General features: G+C 40.8%; 2 protein-coding genes across 4 annotated transcripts; one reads left to right on the top strand and one right to left on the bottom strand.

Moving 5' to 3' along the window:
- Window positions 1-596: 596 nt before the first annotated feature.
- Window positions 597-4629, top strand: galk2 (galactokinase 2). Its single transcript, XM_085166303.1, has 10 exons — window positions 597-833; window positions 913-1001; window positions 1286-1409; window positions 1549-1642; window positions 1765-1911; window positions 2123-2221; window positions 2339-2491; window positions 2730-2940; window positions 3411-3612; window positions 4123-4629. The coding sequence occupies exons 1-10, from the start codon at window positions 784-786 to the stop codon at window positions 4328-4330; spliced, it is 1377 nt and encodes a 458-aa protein (XP_085022429.1). The 5' UTR covers window positions 597-783; the 3' UTR covers window positions 4331-4629.
- Window positions 4526-25883, bottom strand: atp8b4 (ATPase phospholipid transporting 8B4). Of its 3 annotated transcripts, none has more exons than XM_085166296.1 (29): window positions 25584-25883; window positions 25219-25347; window positions 24829-24890; window positions 21397-21455; window positions 21202-21315; window positions 21015-21113; window positions 20857-20918; window positions 19185-19257; window positions 18913-18983; window positions 18689-18768; window positions 18402-18560; window positions 18170-18258; window positions 17689-17885; window positions 17377-17585; window positions 16506-16549; window positions 16249-16414; window positions 15979-16167; window positions 15681-15796; window positions 15396-15560; window positions 15201-15312; window positions 15015-15120; window positions 14710-14851; window positions 14148-14331; window positions 13193-13416; window positions 12200-12283; window positions 9887-10120; window positions 9636-9774; window positions 9426-9556; window positions 4526-7190 (listed from the first exon to the last, which is right to left on the bottom strand). In XM_085166296.1, the coding sequence occupies exons 3-29, from the start codon at window positions 24860-24862 to the stop codon at window positions 6879-6881; spliced, it is 3594 nt and encodes a 1197-aa protein (XP_085022422.1). In that variant the 5' UTR covers window positions 24863-24890; window positions 25219-25347; window positions 25584-25883; the 3' UTR covers window positions 4526-6878. The 3 variants fall into 3 exon arrangements, with proteins under 3 accessions (XP_085022422.1, XP_085022421.1, XP_085022423.1); XM_085166295.1 differs by having other exon boundaries at window positions 9875-10120; window positions 25584-25882; XM_085166297.1 differs by lacking the exon at window positions 12200-12283 and having other exon boundaries at window positions 9875-10120.

Genomic DNA, 25883 nt, shown 5'->3' with positions numbered 1-25883 from the left:
AGAATTATGGGTAATGTAGTTATCGAGAATATTTGGAAATTATATATAAAATGTTATGTTTGCTGTTGCTCTTTCATGTTATTTTTTGTTTTTCTTTCTTCCTTTTTATTCATGGTCAACATGTATTAATTTTAAGCGCAAACAAAGCCACAGTTTTATGAAAACTTTGTTGTCGCTGGCATTTTTAAAAAGCAATCTGATGTTCCCATCGTGTGGTTAAACAGTGACATAGCAGCTAATTTCAAGATAACCGTGAACAGGGTTACTAAATAGATATTATAATCAGGTTAGTCAAACCTGGGAATTTGATCACAAAAATATGGCATTACATTTCTGTTATTCTAATTACCTTTTTTGGTTTTTGTTTCTTTTTTTTACTGAAGTTCATTGACGTTAACATTAAAGCTAATTAATTTAAAGTAGGCTACTGTAAAGAAAGAAAGAAAGAAAGAAAGAAACTTTGTGCATCAAATTTATGAATGGCCGTTCTCATCAGTATATGGAGTTATTCCGTTCAGATTTGTGGACGTCGACTCATAAGACCCGCCTCCTTTCCGTCTATTAACTTCCGCATTTTGCCTCTGCTGCTGCCTCAGCTGCTTCAGAGTCAGCTCTTCCTTTGTAGACACACGCTAAACTCAGCTGAGCTCCGACCAGAGTTCAGCATTTTGGTATCCGGGAGCCTCTTGTGACAGTCAGCTGATCTAAACCCGGATATGTGAAAGCTCTGAGCTCTCCTGTCTGACAACAACTGGACTCACAATTACTTTGAAACGGGTAGAAATGGCCACAAACCCGCCCAAGTTAAAGACAAAGATAGCTGCTAACGAGAGGTGAGAAGCAACGAGGTTACGCAGTGATTCTCAGAGTATGATATTATGATACTTAATTGCTTTTCTTGTCATTTTGCAGGATGAAAAACTTAAAAGAAACCTTTGAGTCAAAGTATGGGGAATCTCCTCTCTTCTATGCATTTGCACCTGGAAGGGTAAACCTAATAGGTAATTTCATAATTTATGTGGCATTTGTATACTGATTGCATTATTGTATATGCTCCATCTATTTTGTATCTGTTGAATAAATACAGTGTATACCCATATAAATATCCTCTGGAGATAATAGTAGTTCTGCCAGTGGGTGTTCTTAATATTTTGACCTTGTTTCAAAGTAAAACATTTGTGGTAATATTATGATTTTGTTTGCAGCTTTTATCCAGAAATTTTTTAGTGGTACCAGTCAAACACGGTCTGTCACATACGTCTTTTCATATTTGTCACATTAACAGGTGAACATATTGATTACTGTGGCTATTCTGTGCTTCCAATGGCCATCGAGCAGAATATCCTCGCAGCTGTGTCAGTGAACAATTCAGGGAAGATCCAGCTGGCCAACGCAAATCCTAAATACAAGTGAGATGTGAACACTTATAGTAACGGCCCCAAATATATATTTTTTGTTTGTTTGTTTTTGGCCTGTGTAATTTATTCAGCGGTAGCTGTACATTATGAGTGTGTGTTCTCAGGAAGCTTGTTGTTTGTCATTATACAGGGATTTCAGTGTGTCGTGTTCAGAGGAAATTGCCATAGATAGAGACGATCCACAGTGGTATTATTATTTTCTCTGTGGGGTTAAAGGTATTCAGGTAAGCTTTGTGATGAGTTCTATACTCTTAAATTATGGAATGGCAAAAAATGAATATTATAACATGTACTAAATGCGTCATAAGTCGTAACATGATACATTTAGATTTTTTTTTTCTTTCAGGAGAAGTTTGGGCTAAACCATTTAGCGGGGATGTCCTGTGTCATAGATGGAACGATCCCTCCGAGCTCCGGCCTGTCCAGTTCTAGTGCCTTAGTTTGTTGTTCTGGCCTCGTAACAATGGAGGCAAACCAAAAGTCCCTCTCCAAGGTGAAGCTTCTTTGTAACCAAACCAAAAACATGTATTAATTTCTTTTGTTAATAGTCAAAAATTATGCTTTCAACAGGTAATGAACAATTAATCACAAAGAATGTGACTCCTAATCCATATTGTCTTTAATTTGTTATAATGTGAATCCTCATGAGTTAGACATTCTCCTGGATTTGTTGCTTAAACAAGGAAAACTTTGTATTTCACCAGGTGGCTCTTGCGGAGATTTGTGCCAAAAGTGAGCGATACATTGGCACAGAGGGAGGAGGCATGGACCAGTCAATTTCATTCTTGGCAGAGGCAGGAACTGTATGTAGCCCGACCGCCTTTGACCTGTGTTTGACGAATATGGCACATCTAAAATACACCAAATAAACAAATAATAACTTCAGTATTGCTGGCTAAACTTTTTGAATTGTCTGCCAGGCAAAGCTGATAGAGTTTCAGCCCCTACGTGCTACCGATGTCAAACTCCCCGATGGTGCAGTGTTTGTGATTTCCAACTGCTGCGTGGAGATGAACAAAGCTGCTTCTTCTCACTACAACATTCGTGTGGTGGAGTGTCGGATTGCCACAAAGGTGCTCTTTGTTGCCATGATGCATTCCTGAAATATCTGTTTATATATGTTGTTTTGTTTTCTGAGGTTCAATTGAATATTGAATTTAGTTTGACTCGTGTGCACTTTCAAAGGCAACGGAGCACAACATTTAACCCAAGAACACAGCGATGAACAGCCTCACGCTTCGCTGTAAACTTTAAACATGTGTGATAAGTTTGTAATATTCAAAGTTAACATCACGGTGGATGTGTACTCAGATGCTGGCCCAGGCGCGGGGTGTGGACTCGAGCAGGCTGTTGAAGCTGGCTCATGTTCAGATGGAGCTGAAGGCCTCCCTGGAGGAGATGCTGGCTCTGGTGGACAAGGTGCTGCATCCTGAGCCTTACAGCCGAGAGGAGATATGCAAGGTGCTGGGCATCACCTCGGAGCAGTTTTCAACAGAGCTGCTCAGCGCTAATACTCAGGACAGTAAGTAAAACCTGTGTGGGCGCTGATAAAGCAGGCGCTCTATGTGAAATACTCCATTAATGGAGCGCAAAAAAGCGTGTTGCTAGTTTAATTCCCCACCCCATCTTTCTAAATCTGATATATTTTGACATTGACAGATTATTGTAGTACATTTGCACTAAAATGCATCATATTTTATCAATATTGCAACTAAAATGTGGTATTTATATTTTTTCTGTGCATTTTATTTAGGTGAACTAAATTTCCAACCAACCAAATTCTTCTACCTGAGCGAAATGAGCTACATTTCTTTTTTTCAGAACATTTTTCTTACTTGTAAATACTAAGCAACTCTTTATATATTATTTTCTGCTGATAGTCAAGTATTTGGTTATTCCATCACAGTAGATTTTTTTTTCATTTCCAGTCTCATGAAAACAGGTTTACGATTAAGGTTTTTGCTGGAACACTTTTCCTGTTATTTCTCTCAGTGACGCAGTTCAAGCTTCACCAACGAGCCCAACATGTGTACGGGGAAGCTGCACGAGTCCTGCAGTTTAAGAGCGTGTGCGACTCTGAACCCGCTGATGCCAAGCGGCTACTGGGAGAGCTGATGAACCAGAGCCACGCAAGCTGCAGAGACCTCTATGAGTGCAGCTGCCCTGAACTGGACCAATTAGTTGATATCTGCCTGTGAGTACTGCAAACCACTGTAAACCACTACTGCACAGCCTGGGAGAGAAACCTGGATGTTATCCAATGAATGTTTAGAGGCATTTAGGTTCATTTACCAAAAAAAAGATCTCAATTAATAAAAATCCACAATGCAAACTACAATATAATAACTATAACTATAATCCAGTTTGCATACAGTCTCTCATGTGTCCCAGTTCTAATTATAAAAGACAATCTATTAATCAAGTGCATCAGAATAGCAGAACCAGGCTGCTACTTGCCCTCTCAGTTCCTTTGGAAGCAGTAAGGGTGGACTTAGTCATTCAAGGGCTGTATGATTTCTACTCGTGTTAGCATTAGCTCTTTGCTGAGTGCTTACAGTAAGTAGAACTTCACACCACTAGCATGACTGTAGATGTACATGCAACTCCTTCCTCACATCTTTCCTGGAGGAATAATAGTATTAAAGTGTCATACTTAGCACTATACTGAAATATGTTGTCTTTTTGTTTTTTCTCGTGGTTGCAGGAAGTCAGGGGCTGTGGGTTCCCGCCTGACAGGAGCAGGGTGGGGAGGCTGTGCCGTTTCCATGGTTCCCAGTGAGAAGGTGGAGTCTTTCTTACAAGCTGTTAGAGAAGAATACTACCTCCCTGATCCACGCAGGGCAGCGATGGAAAAACAAAGTCTGTTTGTATCAAAGCCAGGTGGTGGAGCTTCAATTTTCCTCGAGGAGTGATCTTCATAATCCATTTCTGATTTTATACTGCAGTCATTCAGTTTCAGTTTCAGAAATAAATGGGTTTTTCTTGCACTTGTGACTAATGATATGATGACTGATAAATTTACCTTTTTCCTCTATATAGATCATGCTGGAAAATAAGGGCCAAAATTTGCTTCCGGGGTGCATTCAAACATGTTCTTTTTTTTTAAATTATTATGTTCTAATGTAAGATTTTGTTGAGAAGCCATTGTCTGTCTGCACATTTTTCTCATAAACAAAAAGAAAGCAAATTTAAGAACAACAAGAAAAACAAACTTGTGCTGTATAAAATTAATCTATATTAAAATTTCAGACACTAACATTAAAAGGCAAACAAAACCCTCTCTCCATGTGCATCAATGGAAACGCAGACTGTTGGGGTTGTAAGTGTATTAAAGACATTCAAAAGGCTCAAATGCTGGATGTTAAGTTCTGCACAGTAACATTTTTTACTTCACAAAAGAGCAGTGATTGTTGGAGGCTTAGAGGTCTATGCATCATATGCAAAAGAAATGGGGGTTGAGGGTTCGTAGTTTTGTAGGACATAAAAGTGGCCCCTTTTACATGTTATTCGTGTAAAATGATAATAAAAAATTAAGTATGAATCAAGTAAATGGTTAAAATGCAAATCCAAATAAGTTTGTGAGAGAGGCAAGAGATGGTTTGGAGATGTGGAGGAGAGAGTGGTTATTTTATAATATGAAGCTGCCAGGCAGGAGGAAAAGACGAAGGAGGTTCATGAATGTGGTGGAGGATGACATGCAGGGGGGTTGGTGTGACAGAGGAAGATATTAAGGATAGGCTGAGATGGGGGCAGATAATCTGTGGTGACCCCTAATGAAAGCAGTCTAAAGAAGAAGAACACTATGTGAGGGTTTTCAGCTAGGGGTATATCTCATTCTTTCCTTATGAATCCATCAATGGCAAAATGCTCAAAAGCCTTTATTATATCATATTTTACCTGGCCTGTGTTTGCATCTCTTTTATGAACAATTATCTACTTCAAAAAACTGATGGTTTAAGTAATTTTTTACATTTAAAACTTCTCCACTTATTCGATGTTTCTATGATCAAACCTCCCTTAAATCCATATGTCTTACTCAAGCCATGCATTTCAGTTTTACTTTGTCCTTAAATATATACTCAGGCCAAATCAGAGATGAAATATTAAATAGAAAAGAACCGTCTTTAACAGAAACTATTAAAGGCACAGCACAGGGCAATGGATCTCAGAGCAGTGTCATTGTGGCATGCTGTATGCCACAAACTGTAAAATATATTAAAAGTTTAAAATCTGTAATTTATTGTGCTTACCATCCTATTCAGCAGCATTACTTCAGTATTTACAATACTTATTTTTTAAGTATTGGATGTATGTTAAGACAAAAGTGTGTTTCAGTGCATAGTTTTTAAATATGATGCTTTTTGTACTTGTGCCCAGGGCGATCTTCCCTTTTGTAATTTACAAACCTGGCCCTAAAAAAGTTGGAGCACTGAGTAAGATGATTGGATATGAAAAAAAACTGTATACAAATTGTGGAAAATTTTCAGGATAATGTTCCTTGATGTAATATCACAAAGACTTTGAATGTCTCATCATCTACAGTACATTATATCATCAAAAGATTCAGAGAATCTGGAGAAATCTCTGTGCGCAGGGGGTGAGGCCAAATATCCTGCCACAGAAATCACTGCACAGTTTCAGAAATCATTGTGTGAGAACACAGTTCACTGTGCCATCGATAAATGTGAACACGATCTAGAAACGCTGCCATCTCCTCTGGGATATATTAAACTAGAGTGAGACAATATCCCAAAAGTTCAGCAGCTGGTCAGTTCCCAGATGTTTAAGGACAGATGCTACATTGTGATAAACATGGCCATGTCCCAGCTTTTTTGAGATGTGTTGATGGCATCAAATATAAAATCAAATGTTTTTCTTCAAATGTTTCCTGAGTTTAAACATCTGATAAGTTTTCTGTGGTGTATTGTGAATACACTATGGGCGTGTGAGATTTGCAAGTGATTGCCATTCTGCCGTTGTTTACATTTTATACATCGTTCTGACTTTTCTGGGAACTGGGTTTGTTTTTAATTGCACAAAGGTATGTTTGGTAAAAGCTAAAAGTACTGAAAGGTCTTTATTAATCAGAAGAGGACATGCCATTATAATAGTACAAAACTGAGGTCAAACTGGATTATTTCTGAGCAACTATAAATGTTCCTTTAACTTTCGCAATTCATGCAAATATTGTCATGAATGTCAGAGTGAGAGTTTGCCAATTTCTTTGTTCGTTTGGGAGTGGTTCCTTCGTTTAATTATGTTTTGGCTGGCATTTATAACATTCAGTGTCCGCACAACTCACACTTTAAAAAAACAAAAATAACCGAGGTACATTTGTGTAGCTGATTTGAGCAAAGATTCACCCAAAATTGTGCTTGGTCTGTAGGATCCATGCATACGGTACCCTTTACTCTATGCAGCGTCTTAAACGTCGAGTTCAGTCTGCGTGCTTTTTTTGCTTCAAGTCTGTATTGCTCTGTTGCTGCTTTCTGGTGCTCCACCTTCACTTTCAGGTGAGGCACAGGAAACTTCATTCTTCCTCTTTAACGTGTTTTCTATCCAGCTGGAGCTGTGGCTTTGTGCTGTTCTTTCGGGGGAGCAAAGTGAAGAGACTGTGCTCCTCCTCATGTTTTTGCCTGAGGTAATCAGCTCGCCGAAGCCTTGTTGGTGGGAGAAGGCGTAGGCAGAGCGGCGGGAGCTTGTCCTGCGTACTCGCCTCAGGTTCTGTTCCTGAGGTCCTTGTTTCTTCCTGGACTGTTGGAGACGACGAACCTGCGGAAATACATCATGGAAAAGTGTGTAAATACACAACACGTGTGTATTAAATATAAAAAGTCCCCAATGTATAAAGCAAAGACCTAAATCTAATCTAGAAAGTACAAAGTATTTATTACCAAAGTATACACTATATTGCCAAAAGGAGGGATTAATAAGTCGTCACCTCACCCTTTTCAGCTATAACAGCTTGAACTATCTGAGAAGACTGTCCACAAGGTTTAGTGGTGTTTATGGGAATTTTTGGCCATTCTTCCAGATGCACATTTGTAAGGTCAGACATTGATGTTTGAGAAGAAAGCCTGGCTCACAGTCTCCACTCTAATTCATCCCAAACATGTTATGTCAAGTTGAGGTGCAGGCCAGTCAAGTTATTCCACACCAAACTGGATCATCCATGTCTTCATAAAACTGCTTTGTGCACTGGCATGCAGCAAACGGTTCCCACAAAGTTGGGAGTGTGAAATTGCCCAAAATGTCTTTGTGTGCTGAAGCATTAAGAGTTCCTTTAACTGGAACTAAAGGGCTGAGCCCAACACCCGAAAACCCAACACCAAACTTTATACTTAAATTTATACCCTCAGATAAGTGCTGTTCTCCTGGCAACAGCATCAAGCATCACCCCAGTGTGCGTTACACCACTGCATTTCACAAGGGTCTAAAAACTGTCCTTAAGCAAATCTGAAGGCAACATGAAGCTTGGAGGTCTGTAGCGATTGATTCTGCAGAAAGTTGGTGACATCTGCGCAGTATGTGCCTCTGCATCCGCTGACCCTGCTCTGTTTTACGTGGCCTAGCTCTTTGTGGCTGAGTTGCTGTTTCCATCACTTCCACTTTGTTATAAAATTATATAACATGTATAACATTATAACATTAACTTTGTTATAACTAACAGATGGAAGTACTGTGTAATGTTTAATAGCGGCAAAATTTAATAATTGGACCTATCACAGTACCGTGTTTCACTTCACTGAGCTCCTGAGGGCGACCCATTCTTTTCCAAATATTTGTAGAAGCAGTCTGCATGCCTAGGTGCTTGATTTTATACACCTGTGGCCGTGGAAGTGATTGCACTCTTCGATGATTTGGTTGGGTGAGTAAATATTTTTGACAATATATTGTATGTAAAAGTGCTAATTCTGCAGAAACTCATATGATAAGTATAAACTTACCAATACTGTAAACAGCATTTTACTGCTGCAGTTGGTTTGATTCTTAAGTCTAGTTGTTTTAGTCGTAGAGGCTGGTTTACAGATGAATTTAAGGAGTCTAGAGAGGATATAGGGAGGATCTGCTTCACTGATTTCTATTTATTATTTGGAATTTTCCTTAGTTATTACTTTTTATGAACAACCGGATAATTGTCAGTAGGCTTGTTTTTTTGTTTTTTTTTTGTAAAAAATCTTAATCCGGAGAGTTACTATTAACTACTGCTGTCAGATAAATATAGTGAAGTACTATTTGCCTATTAAATTTAGTTGAAGTATGAAGCTTCATACTTTACTATACTGACATAGTTACTTCCACCAAGTGTTCATTGTTTTGCTCAAACTTGCAGTTGCTGTAACTTCAGCTCCCTCTGAAGGCCTTAAATCCACATGAGGAGAAGAGTTGGGTATATGTCAGATGACATTTTGGATTGAGTCCTTACTGTGGTAAATTCCACATCACTCTGCGTTCACCACTCCCTATTAAAATTTAAAGTAGTTCATAGGGCCCATTTATCTAAATCCAAATTATCTAAGATTCATCCTGGCTTAGACCCTCGCTGTAATAGGTGCGGGTCTGATGATGCCAATCACACCCACATATTTTGGACCTGCCCTGCCTTCGCAGATTTTCGGGAGGAGATTTTTGTACTCTGAACAAGGCTACTGACCTGAAACGGGCTCTTAACCCCCTATTTGCTCTCTTTGCTACAGTGGGTGAGGATGATAAGTATATTATCGGGGCAAAACATCATTTGCTGTCCTCTGGTTGCCTCTCGGTTAGACGTGCCATTTTGGTGAAGTGGAAGGCTGCTGCCCCGCCCACCCATGTTCAGTGGCTTGCTGATCTCATGTTGTGTCTTAGTCTTAAAAAGATCCACTGCTCCATCCAGAATCATGGTGGCAAATTTGATCAAATCTGGGGTCTTTTTCTGACAAACTTCTCTTGCGTTTACCTTTTTTTTTGGTAAACTATCTACAATGTCTCAATAAAGTATTTTGAGTAAACTTGCAGTTACTGTACCTTGTCTGTCAACGTCGGGAAAAGATCCACTCTGAGGAACTTGACGACTAAGCCAGGCACAACACACACCACAGTGGTGAGCAGAACAACCAACCACACACTCTTCTCTGACAGACAGTTACGAGCCGTGCCTGAGGAGGAATAAAAGGAAATGCAATTTTCTCATATCAACGTAATTTTCTTGCGTCTGCCAGACTGAACCAGACTCACCGATAAATGGGAAGCTGCTCGGAAAAATGCCAAATAAGCCGTCGCTCTGCATTGCAAATAATATGGCAAAGTACACCATCAGGCTCCCCCATATGAAGAGGTGATTGACTGCAGTCCAGTAGTGCGTATCGAGTCCAATCTTGAAGCAGACGTGCATCAAATCATAACAATAAAAATAAGACCCTCTTTTCATTTAGCAGTCCTGTTTTGGCAGTATTTTGCGACATTTACAGTCTCACCTGAACACTTACAACAATGACCAAGGACGTTGCTATGGTGACGGCAAACGCCTGTTGGTCTGAAAAGGGCGAGCCGTCTTCTTTCACCATGAGAGGGAAAGCCCCGTAGGGAATGAAGAAAAGCAGGAATGACGTGGCCACCCCCTGCAGTGTGCACAGGAAAAACTGACGCTTGTTGAAAAGAAGGTTTTGCTGGCCGGGTTTGTACAGACTTGGGTAGCGAAGGCTGTTCTGGTCATTGACGTCCTTTAGAAAACAGACAAAGCATGAGTATGATATTATAGACTCTTTTGTTTATTTTAATAAGAAATAAATGGGAGGATAATGAGGAGAATGTTCTGCAGCAGTTTTATGACAAATGGTCAGTTAAAGCAGATGAGTGTAAAGTATACAGTGGCTTGCAAAAGTATTCGGCCCCCTTGAACTTTTCCACATTTTGTCACATTACAGCCACAAACAGGAATCCATTTGTTGGAATTCCACGTGAAAGACCAACACAAAGTGGTGTACATGTGAGAAGTGGAACGAAAATCATACGTGATTCCAAACATTTTTTACAAATAACTGAAAAGTGGGGTGTGCGTAATTATTCAGCCCCCTGAGTCAATACTTTGTAGAACCACCTATTGCTGCAATTACAGCTGCCAGTCTTTTAGGGTATGTCTCTACCAGCTTTGCACATCTAGAGACTGAAATCCTTGCCCATTCTTCTTTGCAAAACAGCTCCAGCTCAGTCAGATTAGATGGACAGCGTTTGTGAACAGCAGTTTTCAGATCTTGCCACAGATTCTCGATTGGATTTAGATCTGGACTTTGACTGGGCCATTCTAACACTCGGACATGTTTTGTTTTAAACCATTTCATTGTTGCCCTGGCTTTATGTTTAGGGTCGTTGTCCTGCTGGAAGGTGAACCTCCGCCCCAGTCTCAAGTCTTTTGCAGACTCCAAGAGCTTTTCTTCCAAGATTGCCCTGTATTTGGCTCCATCCATCTTCCCATCAACTCTGACCAGCTTCCCTGTCCCTGCTGAAGAGAAGCACCCCCAGAGCATGATGCTGCCACCACCATATTTGACAGTGGGGATGGTGTGTTCAGAGTGATGTGCAGTGTTAGTTTTCCGCCACACATAGCATTTTGGTTTTTGGCCAAAAAGTTCCATTTTGGTCTCATCTGACCAGAGCACCTTCTTCCACATGTTTGCTGTGTCCCCCACATGGCTTGTGGCAAACTGCAAACAGGACTTCTTATGGTTTTCTGTTAACAATGGCTTTCTTCTTGCCACTCTTCCATAAAGGCCAACTTTGTGCAGTGCACGACTAATAGTTGTCCTATGGACAGATTCCCCCACCTGAGCTGTAGATCTCTGCAGCTCGTCCAGAGTCACCATGGGCCTCTTGGCTGCATTTCTGATCAGCACTCTCCTTGTTCGGCCTGTGAGTTTAGGTGGACAGTCTTGTCTTGGTAGGTTTACAGTTCTGCCATACTCCTTCCATTTCTGAATGATCGCTTGAATAGTGCTCCGTGGGATGTTAAGGTTTGGGAAATCTTTTTGTAGCCTAAGCCTGCTTTAAATTTCTCAGTAACTTTATCCCTGACCTGTCTGGTGTGTTCTTTGGACTTCATGGTGTTGTTGCTCCCAATATTCTCTTAGACAACCTCTGAGCCTGTCACAGAGCAGCTGTATTTGTACTGACATTAGATTACACACAGGTGCACTCTATTTAGTCATTAGCACTCATCAGGCAATGTCTATGGGCAACTGACTGCACTCAGACCAAAGGGGGCTGAATGATTACGCACACCCCACTTTGCAGTTATTTATTTGTAAAAAAAAAATGTTTGGAATCATGTATGATTTTTTTGTTCCACTTCTCACGTGTACCCCACTTTGTGTTGGTCTTTCAGGTGGAATTCCAATAAAATTGATTCATGTTTGTGGCTGTAATGTGACAAAATGTGGAAAAGTTCAAGGGGGCCGAATACTTTTGCAAGCCACTGTAAATTGGGATTAGGAACGCTAATCGCATGGGTTAAATTTAAGCTACAACCTACTGTAGGGTTAGACTTTTAGGTACGTCTGATGGGTTTATCAATCATGACACAGTGAAAGAGGTCAACAGTAATAAAATATTCACCTGAATGACTTGACAGTATCTTGAAAAGAAGAAACAAAATGAAACTATGAAACGGCTCTGGATCTTACCATTAGAGAGAGATTACTGAAATAAGAAAAAGTTAGCTTTTTGTGCAATTTTTTTAAAATATGCATAGCCACATTGAAATAAAACTTAAGTATGCTTTAACTTTGTACAAGAGCTATTATCACCTGATCAAAAAGTCCCATCGCTAGTACTGGCAGCGATGTATAGACAATGTTGAAGAGGGTGATGAACCACTGGTCATACACAGTCTATGGAAAGTGGACATTTTGTTAGAGCAGGCTTTTTTCCAACCATACAGCACAAACATTCAGAAGAGCGAGAGGTCTCGTGCATGAAAATTTCTTCCAGCTCAATATCGGAGAGAACAAAGGAAAGATCAGAGCAGAGAGGAGGACAGAGGCATCAAGGAAAACAAACGCTGGAGGTATTTGACTTTATGTGTGGAGGTAAAGTTATGGAGCCGTAAAAACAACCATTCTAAATTGTAATTGTATAAATATGTATATATATAGCTTTTTTCTAAATTACTTTCTGTATGTTGTTTACATGATCACAACAAAATGGAAAAAGCAAAACAAATACAGTAGCAGTCTGAGCCTATACATTCATGACTACAGGATGTTTCAGGATCACCTGAAACAGCCGTAATTTTAAGAGCTATGTAAAAGTTTAACCTTAAAAGCAGAGAGGGTGTCTGCCTGACAAAGTGCATAGTTGTGCCTGATAGCTGAAGGCTCTGCCTCTTCTACTTTTGAAAACTCTACACAGGTAAGCCTATCTGTGCTGGTGTACCAGGAGAAGGTTTGACAGACTGTATTGTCCCCAGTTGCGAAGACTGTCCTCCAACAGGGAACACTTAGATTATTTCTTCTGCTCACTACTCTTCCTTCCAGACAAAGTGAACACATCTCCTTCACCTTTAGTCTATTAGGAACAAAAGGGACTAGGTCTGTTCCTAAATTAGATAAAAGACACTCCTGACAGGCCTTGTGGCTTCTACAGACTCTGAAGGAGACACATTTACTCCAGTGGTCCTGAGGTCAGCCTCAGTGACCTCACCACAAAACCAGACCTGACAGTTGGCATGCATAATTGATTCAACACAAACATAAAAAAAGCTTCAAATATGCTTGAAGGCTTCATTACAGTTTTCTCACCTGAGCTGAGAAGCCGCAGAAGAAACCATACCAGAAGTGCACCAGGGTGAAGGCGAAGTTCTTGTAGAAGAAATATCCCAGAAAATTACACATGCGGAAGTAAGACCAGCGTCCGTGAACCAGCAACAGCCTCTGCAGGTACCGGAACTGGGCAAAGGAGTAATCTGAGGCCAGAACAGCCTGCATCCCCTCCTGTCCGCTGATCCCAACACCGATGTGAGCAGCTGAGTAAGAAACACAGTGTGTGAAGCAATGCCCTTCATAACTGAAATATTCGTCATTACAAACAGCTTTTGCTAGTGACTGAAATGACAAGATTCTGGAAATATATTCACAAACATCGTTAAATAACAGTCTGGACTGAGTTTTCTATAAATGAAGAAATGTTTTTACAACCAGCCTCTTACGCAGTGTGTGGCTGGTTGTAAGGTGTTGGGGTAACGGAGGTAATTTCACTATTGTATCGTATACCCCAAAAAAATCTATTAAGCAGAAAATATGAACAAACTGAGTTTTGACACATTCATCCAAGAATCATCCCAGTAAGTACTCAGCAGTTTGACTGCATAAGTCATATAGTATGATTCACAAAGTTTATAAAAATCTTTCATTGATCCTTATGCCCTGTGGATGTGGGCATTCTCATCCTGCAAGAGAGTGCTCCCTGTGATCTTTAACCTTGGCAGCAAAATTTCCCTTCGAAGCATAACAGAATTTCCAGCTCCCCTCAGGTTTTTCCTTTAATTTGTCACCTCTGGCAAGGCTGAAAATTCCCTCTACACACACATGAACGGAGTCCTTGGATGCAGAATTGTGTGCATCCACATCAGTTTGTGATATTTTCTTCAGAATTCCTGATATTTCTTTTCAAATGTTTACTTGTAAATGTTATACTTCACTTTGTAATAGTAATACATACTGCATGCACGCCACACGTGGATGATCTGAAACTTACTCTTGATCATGCTGACATCATTGGCTCCGTCTCCTATGGCCAAGGTGACAGCTCTCTTGTGCCTCTTCACCAACTCCACCACCTGAGCTTTCTGCATCGGCGTGACCCGGCAGCAGATCACTGTTTTACATAGACAGGCCAAATCCAACAGGATGTGCTCCAGCTGGGGCTCCAGAGCGTGAGCCTGAAGGGCAAAATACCCACACCACACCTATTAAATCTATCATTACCGCGGTGTAACATCAACCCCCTGCGGAGGGGACACTAAGCAACATCCCTGTGTGCATCACGCACTCTGCCCTGGGCGCAGCAAGAGAGCAGCTCGCGTGCAAAATGATGTTAATAAAATCCTGTAATAGAGCCGAGGGCAGAGCTTAGTGTAGACTTTGTTCAGTCGGCAGCAGGCACAGATGCAGCAGACTCAACAAAGAACATCGGAGCCATTTAGCAAACAGCGTGAAACCAACGGGCATCAGTAACAAAACAAAAACAAGCGCAGAAGTAGAAATGAGCATTTAATTAAAGGCAGTCTCCGTGAAACCACTTTTCATTGTTATCTTACCAGACTGTGTCCATTGATAACTAAGGCATACTCTGCAATTATAGCTTCTTCAAACACAGTATCGTCTGCAAACGCATCCGTCTTCTCAACATGTCCTGCACTGCTCACGCGACTCAGGCCGAGGATGTGCTCTTTGGCGCTCCTGAGGAAAGATGCAAGGCAGTAAAAGTGAATCACACCAGAATTCTCTTCAAGAAGGTTTTTTAGCATTTTAAATCCACAGATTTTCTATAAATGAGACATTTAATATTCGGAGAATACCAACCTGAATGTGAATTAAATGCAAAAAATATATAACGTGTCACCTGAGCTGCTGCTGCACATCCTGCAGGGTGTGGCCGGAGATAACAAACACCTCATTCATGTCATCTCGCAGCATGTTGCAGGAGTAGCCAATGTTCATTGCTGTCTCTAATGAAATTAAACAGTTTACAGTCGTGTGTCTTTCCACAGACAATCCAGCCAATATTAAAGTCATCATTCACAGGTACCTAGTTTATCTCCTGTAAGGACCCAGATTTTAATGTCAGCTAGATTTAGGCAGGCGATGGTCTCTGGAACTCCCTCCTGAAGTTTGTCTTCAACCGCCGTGGCTCCTAGAAGCTTCAACAAAGTCAGCAGTGAGTCAGCAGGACTAAATGGGATGGATTGCTTTAGGAATGTAAACAAAAGCATGTCAATTTTACCTTCATGCCCAGCTCGATCTCGTCGTAAAGGACAGCAAGCTGATCTTCGCGATTCTCTATTACAGTGCTGGCAAAGAGAAGCCTCTTCATCCAAACTTTAAAATAATCTTCATCGAGGTCTTTGTAGGACAGAGCTAATGTTCGAAGCCCTTCCCCAGCAAATTCCTGCATGAAAAACGATGGAAAAATAAACATCTGACTAAGAGAACAAATCATTAAATCTGCAATCCACAGCGCAATTATTTACAAAAGAGACATTATGTTATCCACTGTGATAACACCTACACTGAGGTGTTCTGAGGTAGTGTACATGAGGTTTTCACAGGATGGATCCAGACGTTCAAAAATAATCGTGTCAGCGCCTTTGGAGTAGAGTTTAATCTGGCCTTCTGGGCTTCTCACTATATAACAAGACAAAGCACAGCAAGAGGAAAAATAAAACATGGATTTTTTGGCTGTCAACTAAATTGTCAGTAGATACAAAATAATCAGACATGTTGCCTCGTGTTGCTATTTCGTAATTATCGTCCACAGAGTTTCACGATGACTACTTGTGTGTTGCTATTATAAGTGAAGACCTAACCAATGACACTCATTCTCTTGCGCACGTTGTTGAAGTCCAGTATGGCCAGAAGCTGGTAGGTGACGGTTCGTCCCATCTCACACAGCGTGACGGTTTCTGGGGTTCGCGCCCGGAAGACAAACCCAAAGTTTCGCGCCGCAGTGACCAGTGCTCCCTCATCGGGTGACTGTGCCTGGTACACCAAATTTCCTTCATTTGAACATAAACACATCAGTGAATCAGAGTTATTTGAATTATTACAGCTACAGTTTCTGGATGATGTATGTTTACCTTCACTCTTCTCCTCTGGCATGACAGTGTGACACAAAGCCAGCAGCCTGAAAAACTCCTGCACTGCAGGATCCTCCATTTTGATGGCTTCAACCAAGCTGCTGTCGTAAAACTTGAACCTTCTGTCGCAGAGAGGGTTGAAGGAAAAATCCACGCAGGCTGTTTTCTGAGGGCACAATAAAGCACCAGCGCAATGATTGTGTCACATCTGTTTCACTAGAAAGAGAAAGAATTTCTGCTTTTTTCAATCTGCTCACCTCTGTAATTTCCACCTTCTGGTCAAACTCATCGTAGACATCACCTAAAAACATAAAAGTAACAATGACAGTTTTATTTATATAGCACATTTGATTATAAGTGAACACAGTGTGCTTAACACAGAAGAGAAAAACATAAAAACCTCTGCAGGTTTACAATTCCCCCTAACCCCTTAAAGCCTGAACCATGAAACAATTGCCAGAAAATTCAAGTTTTTTAAAAATGTTGTTATTTATTGCTGAAAAACATATCATGCAATCTATTTCTTTTCAAGGGAGGGGAGGGAAGATCTCACTCACTAATGATGTAGAAGTCTCAAAACCCCATGTTTCAAATATGATAGGCGTTAAGGGGTTAAAGCACAAGCACCCAGCTATTGACTGGAGGCCTGTGTGGACAAAAAGGCTTTGAGCCTGTTTTTGAATGTAGCCGCAGATGTGATTGATCACTGATCAGCAGGTAGCTGGTTCCACAGAACAGGAGCGCGGTAACCGAAAGCAGCCTCAGTGCACTTGCATCTGATTCTAGGAACACTTAAAAGGGAGATAGCTCTAACTGGGTTGTAAACACCGAACAAGTCGGAGATCTGGTGGGAAAGGCGAACAATCGAGAACTTTATCATTAATTATTTTGTCAAAGATTGAGAAGTAATTGCCTCTGTAGTTGGACCTGGCTCCCAGCATTACCCCTGAAGTCTGCTACAGTAAATTTGACCAAACAATTTTTAGGGTGAACAAACTAAAAAAAACAAAAAAAACATTTAGGTCCCATGCTTAACTGTTCAGCAGTTTTTGTTGAAGAGTAGCCCAATTTAACTGAGAGGCTAATTAGCCCAGTGTTTTAACCCGATGTAGTACTAACGCTTCATACCATACATCTGTCCATTAATGGAGCACTTGCTGAAGACCATGATGTTCTGGGTGAGCGTGCCTGTCTTGTCAGAGAAGATGAACTCCACTTGGCCCAGCTCCTCATTCAGGGTGGTGGTGCAAGCTTGGGCTGCAGTGCCCATCGGGCTGTGGTACATCTTCCGGTCCCAGTTAATGAAGTAACTGTGACCAAGTCGCAGGACTTCCACACTGATGAAGGTTTATTGAGCAATACAACTATTTACCAACTTCCTAGTAAGTGTGACTGGCTTAATTTGAAAATGACTTTTACAACGACTGCATAGGTGCTTACCTGACATACAGCGAGATGGGCACAACAGTGTTGAGGATGATGATGTAGGACCAGAAGGTGAGGAATCCAGAGAACACAGCGCTAATCTGGAACGTGTCCCACGGCAAAAACACTCTGAAGTTTGTGCCGACATACGTTTCCCAAATAGTGTGTCCAACTGCCAAAATAACTCCCATACAAATAAGGAAGGCGAAAATCTGAAAAAAAAGAGAAGAGTACATATTTTTGTTCCCAAAGATGCATCGAATAAAGTGGTATGTTTTATATGCTTATATGAGCATATCTGTAGTAAAAGGCGCAAAATGTGACATTTAAAACCAGGGAATGTAACTCTGGACTGCCAGCTTTTAAAGAGAAATTTATCATTTATGCAATTTATTTACAACTAGAACGGCTGCCTATAAAATAGCCATCCAAGCCACAATCATCAGCCCATGCTAGCATCGTAAAATGCATAGCAGAGTTACAAAAATCAGCCTACCCACAAAACCAGAGTGTTCATGAGTTTGTCAATACTGGTCCTTTTCAGTTTCGTCCTTCCACAGTTCTGCATCAGTTTGGTTTGTGAGCCTGTTGGGCAGATGTACAAACAACCGTCAGTGTTGATAGAATATTAATAAGACTGTCCGTGACCTTTCCATCGAGGCAAAGAAGAAAAATATAGACGCAGCTAATGGATGTGGAGAATAAAACCATTAAAAACCAACTATTACCAGCAAATATGACCATTCCAAAGCACCACTCAGTGTTTCTGAGTACACAGCCCCGCAGAAGCATTTTTTCATTATCCAGAGGATATTTATTGCCTTTCCAGTATAATGTTCCAGTAAACCTATCCAGCTTGTTGTTTGGAGGCTCACAAATGACTTCCCCTGAGGAACAAAGGAAGAAAAAGAAAAAGATTCATCAGCCATGACTGATCAAACCGTCGCAAATAATTAGATATAAGTAGACAAAAATGAGAGAAAATGTGAAAATAAAAACTTTGTCATCATCTCACCATCAAAGTCCATCAGTTTAGAAATGTCTCCCAAATCTGAGGTAACGGTTAAAGCCTGACGGACTTTTAGATTGGTCTCTCTGGAGGGAAAAAAAGGAAGACAAAGAAAAGTTGGTTATTTTTGCTAAACATCAAATTAAATATACGCGTGCACTTTTTGTGCTCATATGAATGCCTTGTGCAATTGCTCCCGTCTTACTTTTCATACCTTGCGCAGAACTTACCCGTCTAGCTCTGCAGTCTCAACATAGCACAGACCGTAAGGCTCACTGCTACAGAGAAGGAGGATGTCTGCCTGTGTGTGAATCCAATACAAAATTACTCAGCAGTGGGGAAAAAAGGCAATAAATCAATTTCTGCATCACTGAACCTGCAACAGCACTCAACTGGCCCCATTTCTCCCAAAAGAACCTATTTTCTTTACTACATGTTAATCTAAAAGGCTGATATTACAGTCTAGCATGTAGTGTGAGTGTCGTAGCAATGCTTTACTCACAGCAACAAACTGATTGTTCTCTAGTTTGATGATATCCCCTACTCGAACGTTCATCCATTTTTCATTCTGCAAACTTGAAAAACAGGAAACACAAAAGGTTAGGAATAGCTGTAAATGTAGCCTCTGCAGGAAAGCATCTACAAATCCAATTCCAGAGTTGAGTTGGGACGCTGCTTGAAATGTAAATGATCACAGAATGCAATGATTCCAAAATGGGAAGTGCACAAGGTAAAATCTAAGCAGACATGATTTTTCCTGTCCATGATAAGACAGCAGTCCATTTTTAATGTCTCATATTACCACGACACGCCAAATCCCCCCATAAAGCATGTCTTCTCTTCATTCTGAAACAGTTTGACTTTTGTCTCCAGCAGAAACAGTAACAGAGTTACAGTTATTTAATAAGTGCTCAAAGGTGCCCATGGTAAATAAAGGATTGACTGAAACATTTTTGTATTTCATGAAAAATATTAGCTTCTTTGGAATTCAGTGTCAGCAACACATCTTTAAAAAACTTAAGATGTGATCAACAAAGGCCAGAGAGGTAAGTGGTGCTAAACTGAAATAGCTGGAGGAAGATTTTGATTTGGCAGCAAGTCAGTAACATGAATGGGTATAAAAGACATCTTAAAGAGGCAGAGTTTCTCAGAAGTAAAGACAGGCGGAGGTTCACCAAAGTACAAAAAAACAAAAATAACAAAAAACTTAAAAATAATGTTCCTCCATGTAAAGTTGTGAAGACTTTAACATCATCTACACACATAATATCATCAAAAGATTCAGAGTATCTGGAGAAATCTCCAGGCCACAGATCAATACTGTATGTCTGAGATCTTCAGGCCTTCAGATGCCACTGCATTAAAAACAGGTGTGATTCTCTCATGGAGGTCACTGTGTGGGCTCAGAAACACTTCCAGAAATCACTGTCTATCACCCACTGTATCACCCACAAATGCAGGTTAAAGTTCGATCACACGAAGCACACACGCCTTTGTCTCTTGGAGGCAAATCTCATTCAAAATGGACTGAAGCAAAGTGGAAAACTATTCTTTGGTCAAATGAATCAAAAATGGAAATTCTTTTTGGAAAACACGGCCGCCACGTCCTTTGGTCTAAAGAGCAGAGGGACCATCCGGCTTGAGTTCAAAAGCATGCATCTCTGATGATATGGCAGCGCATCAGTGCCTATAGAACAGGCAGCTTTCACATCTGGAAAGGCAACAGGAGGACTGAAAGGTACATAAAGGTCTGCTGCAACAGCATGACATCATAATAGAAGAGCCTGGGTTGCTGATCTGGCATGCCGGCAGTCCAGACCTTTCACTAATTTCACATATTTGGTGCATTATGAATTGAAAAATACAACAAAGCTGACAAGAATGGGATATTCCTCTCCCGAAAGTCCATCAGCTGGACTCCTCACTTCCCAGACATTTATGAACTGTTGTTAACAGAAGAGTGGATGCTGCACAGTTGTAAACACGGCCGTCACAACCTTTTTATCCTTGTTGCTGTCATCAAATTCGACACCGTCTTGTTTTGTTTTCTTAAAGTTCCTTCTTAAATATTTTCTCAGCTGAAACATTTTTATTGCATTCTGTTTATTTAAATTTTACATACACATCCCAACTTTTTCAGAACTGGGTGTGTAAATGAGAATGTCATAGAGTACCTTCCTCTGATGAGAACCTGTGACTGCCGATTGTTGACTTGTTGGTCGCTCTTGTATCGGAACTGAAATTTTTTTAAAAAAGGGGTTACAAATTTGAAGAAGAGACGTAAAAAGAATAGCATTCAAACAAATTGTAAGAGATAAACAATGAAACTAACATAGTCATCTGTGGCGTCCTTAACAGCTGTGATCACGAGCACAAAAACCAAAGGCACGATGGTTGTGAACCAGGACAGGGAGGATATTTCTGGAATTAACTGTGAACAAAGTTTGCATTAGCCCTCTTTGTTTCCTACATCAATCAAATTATAGTTTAAGGACACAATCAGTAGCACTTTTTCCTACCTGCAGTATTAAGAGCACTGAGAAGTAAGCGTTTGCCACCCTCTGGAACTGCTCAAACAAGTTGATGGGCAGGAAGGTGAAGATATTGTACTTTGAGGTTTTGATGCGATTATCCTGAAGATACACATCATTAGAAACAGCGCCGATGAAACCCCGCAGCCAACACTTAAAGCAAATTTAATGCAGGTAACTTACGGCATAAGAGAACCTGTCATTGTAGTCCCACGCGTTGGCTTTCACGCGGCGCTCTTTCTCTACAGAGAAGACAACACAGAGGAAAGGAGAACTTAAAATAAGAGCTCCTCATTCTAAAGTCTGCCTCTCACACACATAGCAGAGCAAATTTAACATCAATATGAGATTTTGGCCATTTGCCTATATTTCCTTCCGTTTAAAATCCTAAAATACTTTTTTTCCTTTCAGACTGCCCTAACATTTATTTTCCTTCCAAATCACCTCTTGAAATGAGAGCCAAATCCTAAAGAAAGCTTAGTTAGCTTAGGGTAAAGTTTCATAACTGTGTATTTTATCTTTTTTTTAATTCTCAAGATGAACACAGTAATTTGTCTTCGATTGATTTTTTTTCCTTTTGCTCTTTATTTATTGTAAGAGAAGGGACACAGAGGTCTCGGTTCACTTATCTGCAAATAAAAGGATGATTTATTTATGAAGAGACAAAGTAAAAGACTGTTTCAAGCACCAATGTGTTCCTCTGGTGTGGTGATTATTGAAGATAAGGATGATGAAACCTTTTCCTGCATTGCAGGATTTCACATGATGTTGCAATGTCCCACTTATAGTTCTGTAAGCTTGACTGTGGTTGATAAAACTTCCTTTAAAAAAAAAGTTTGACTATATTTACAATGGAGAGCTCACTCTCACGCTGGTACAAGAAGAGGTACCAGTGGAGTGGAGTGTGGAGATATGAGATTGCCACTAGTTGCACGATTTCAACTTGATATCTCTCTGCATTGAGAATGCCTCCAAGGATGGCAAGCCTTGTTTTTCTAGTGAGGAAAATGCCATCACACACCTCCACACTGCCTCGACCAAAAGCTGTCACCTATCAGTTCACCAATGAGCATAGTGTTCTCTGCATCTTCTCCACACTAGAATCTGGACTTATTGCTGGATATGACATTCCTCCACATGTTCAGGTTCAAGTGCACATGTTGCTGACACCAGCAGAAACAAGCCTGATGGTGAAATGCAGTCATGGCAGGCCTCCTGGCAGTGCTAGGAGACCGGACTTTGTGGGGTCTTTTCCAGATCGTCCGGGTAGAGACCTATAATGGTTATAGGTCTTAAAACCATGATTGCAAATCTGTGGAAGACTGCCTACAGGGTGCTGACAGGGTGAGGAAACAGTCTTCTTATGTTCTTGGGAAGCCCACTTCCAGCTTGTCACATTCCCTATTATATAGAACGGGGCCATAAATTTAAAGGGCTCACTCCAAATAATGGTGCAACTTGTTTTTGTGGAACATCGGCTTGAAATTTCCCAGTGGCACGGGCACTATGCACATCAGTCAAACATGGCATGCTTGCAGCAGACACCAAATGACCCCTGTAGCAGGATCCATGTTCCTGTACCAGAAGCTCAAAACAAGAGTCAATAGCAGAATAAGCTGTTTGGCATAGGCAGAGAAGATGTGGCAAGTTTTTCGTGGGCACAGCCCACACATTCAACTCTGCTGCTCAACCCACAAATACAAATCTGGCAATAAACAGGCTTCCCAATGATATAAGATTTATTGACAAGAAGCAGAATTGTAACAACAAAGAAATAATTGACCAAACACAAATTTCCCTACTTTTTGTGCGAAGTTTAGTTCAAAAACTCCTTTGCAAAAATTCAGCTACTCCAACACACTTGGAAACTGTAAAGTGAGAAGACTAGAAAGGCTCTTGTAAGTTAATGTAAAACTCGCTAGCCGTTCACTTAGCTTCACACTGATGGTGGAAACGAGAAAAGGGAAGCCTTTACTTTGACTAAATGAAATAAAATCCTACCAGCCCCTCAAGAGCTCATCAGTCAACATGATACAACATGTTTAACTAATCTATCAAATTAAAGTGCACACCCTTTTTTTCTCAGAAGCTCAAAAAAACTCTTCTCTACCACTTCTTAGTGAAATTGTCATGCAGTTTCACTCATCTTTTCATCCTGCGTTCCATGCTTCTCATGAGCGAGACTTTGTGTATGTGACATCTATAGAGGGATAAACGGATTAACCATGGCATATTAAAAAAGGCTGACTTGGTAAAAGCTACTTTCAGTTGCTCCCTTATTCACAAGGGGTCACAGCAGCAGGTAGCTCTGCATATTTGATTTGGCAGCATTTTAATGTCTGATGTCCTTCCTGACCCACCCCAAAGGGATTTGCGTCTCCGCCCAGGATCGAGCACTTGCCAAGTGAAACTACAAACCTCTAAACTTGATAATGTTTCAAATGATGTCTTTTTGCGTGCGTCTACTTCAAACACACCTTGTCTTGGCCTGCCCGTCTTACCCAACAGCTGAAGACTTCATCTCCCAACTTTGACATTCTTCTCATGGATCATACATAAACACAATGCAATAAGGGTGATTAATATGTCTGGCCACCCTTTCTAATCAGTCTCGATGTGAAAAATGTTGACTCTTAAACAAGAGCCGGTGTATTTCCCGCAAATGCTGAGATCATTTATCAGACCATTTTAACTTTTCACACAAAGCAGCTCCCGAAAGAGCATGTGCACTGAGAAGATCTGCTGTTTCCAAACAAGGTTAAAACATTGTTGAATTATGCATAGCGCACCCGCACAGAGCTGCAAAAGGATAGAGCATCTAACACGACAGCTGGGATCATCCTGCTATCACTTACTATAATACTTAATTATTAAGGGAGGCCACTATTGTTCAAACCATTTGGTCTGCTTAAGCATATAATTAGGGAAATATTTAAATTTTTTTCCAGGGAATTTCAGTGGACTTAAAAAGAGATGCAAGTCTGAACAGCTTACAGTGAAATGATTCAGGAAATATTTCAGGTAGTCAGTCACTCTGAGGACTCTAACAGAAATACAGGAAGCATTAAGATGAGCTGTCTCGCTAGCAATGCCACATCTTTCTTCCTAAAAAGATAATAACACCTATTGTTGAGGAATTGAAATCCCATCCAAAGTGCAAGGAAATACACACGCCTTCACTCAGCATAAGGTCACCTTGCGTTATGTGTGTAATGTTGCGCTCAAGGATGCCGCAGATGACACACATGCAATCTGCATACACAGAGCACATGAAGAGCACAGATAGCGCAGGCGCACACCAGCACAGAGAAAGAGACAAGTTATATTAAAGCGCGCACCCTTTTTTTTTTCTCAGATTTCATCTTTCCCATCTTTCCAAAGCAGTACACTGCACCATAGAGAACATCTGCGAAGTGAGGAAGGCACAAGCTCCGCCTTCTGCTTTTAAAAGTTAAAAAAAAATAACTTATGTGAAAAAAAAAATTATGTGCAACTGGCCTGCCTGAAACCTCACAGTTTAACTGCATTTTTGTCCTACTTTTAAGACATCCTCACTGTGGAATGTATTGTAATGTTGTTATAAAGAAATCAATTACAACTACAAATCAGTCTTACCAACATGAGGTTTTCTTCTCCAGAATGCCTCCATCTTCTCCTGGGAACTCCCGAGGGTTTCCCTGAAAGGCAGATGGAGGACCCAGGCTTAACAAACAATATACCCTGCACTGGCAGAGGTGTAGGAAAGAGCAATAAATGCACCATAATGGCATTACATGTGACTGTTTATCAAGGCGCTTTCAAACTACTGGTGCAAGCAGCAGAAGGCAAATCCCCAGTGGACTGTGTCTCCTTGGGGTTTCCAGGTGAGGTGTAACCCCTGGCTGAAGTGCACATCTAGGCTCTTTGTTTTCAAAAGAAGGGGCCTGTCTTTATTGAAGTTTTCTCTATCTGTGCGTAGAATAAAACACAAACGGTGAAGTGTGACCGCATTTATCCACTTCTTACCTTGCACAGGTTTCTCACAGGCGCAGACTTGTGTTATCTCCATGTATCCTGTCATTTAACGGCGACCGTTTATTTCAAGTAGCGCCTTCCGCAGATTTTTTCGAAGCAGCTAGACCCTATCGCCTCTTCCTGAACAGAAATCATCAGAGATAAAAACACACACAAAAAAAGCAGTTCAGCTGTGGTGATGGTGCTGATGTCGCTGCTGCCGTTAGAAGCTTGCTAATAATAATAAAGAAAGCAGGACAGCGGGCGGCGTGGGCTGTGAGGATGGTGCAGGCAGGCAACAATAAGCAGCCCCGCTCTTCTGAAACAAATGAGCGGAGAAATAACGAGGCAACAGAAATCAACCGACGATCACTCACCAAGAACCGCGACATGGTGATGAAGCTGCAGCCCTCTTCTTCTGGGAGAAGTGGAAGTGAGTGAGTGTGTGCTACAATGAACACCTCTTTCTCTCCCCCTCTCTCTCTTACTCAGCCTCAGTCTTGGCAAAACACGAAACAGAAAAAAAGAAGTATGTTTACTGTGTGGCGCAGGTACGCTTTTCAAACGTGCCACCTTGGCAACCAAGTGAAATAGAGCTAAACAGGAAGGTAACAACCTTTCTCCAAACTTAGCCAACAATAATAAGTGCTGTTGCTGTTTAACACTAGCCTAGTTTT

This window comes from Neolamprologus multifasciatus, chromosome 7 (assembly GCF_963576455.1).
Source record: "Neolamprologus multifasciatus chromosome 7, fNeoMul1.2, whole genome shotgun sequence".
Classification (NCBI taxonomy): domain Eukaryota; kingdom Metazoa; phylum Chordata; class Actinopteri; order Cichliformes; family Cichlidae; genus Neolamprologus; species Neolamprologus multifasciatus.
Note: the sequence above shows the minus strand (reverse complement) of the source record. Positions and strands in the feature narration are given on the sequence as shown.

Coding starts and splice junctions, on each gene's coding strand:
- atp8b4 (XM_085166295.1), bottom strand. CDS start 24,862: ATGGAGGCATTCTGGAGAAGAAAACCTCATGTTG. Junction 15,313..15,395: donor AGATCGAGCTGGGCATGAAG/GTAAAATTGACA, acceptor ACTTTGTTGAAG/CTTCTAGGAGCCACGGCGGT. Junction 12,284..13,192: donor TCTGCGGCTTCTCAGCTCAG/GTGAGAAAACTG, acceptor CACTTTCCATAG/ACTGTGTATGACCAGTGGTT.
- galk2 (XM_085166303.1), top strand. CDS start 784: ATGGCCACAAACCCGCCCAAGTTAAAGACAAAGATAGCTGCTAACGAG. Junction 1,410..1,548: donor AACGCAAATCCTAAATACAA/GTGAGATGTGAA, acceptor GTCATTATACAG/GGATTTCAGTGTGTCGTGTT. Junction 1,643..1,764: donor GTGGGGTTAAAGGTATTCAG/GTAAGCTTTGTG, acceptor TTTTTCTTTCAG/GAGAAGTTTGGGCTAAACCA.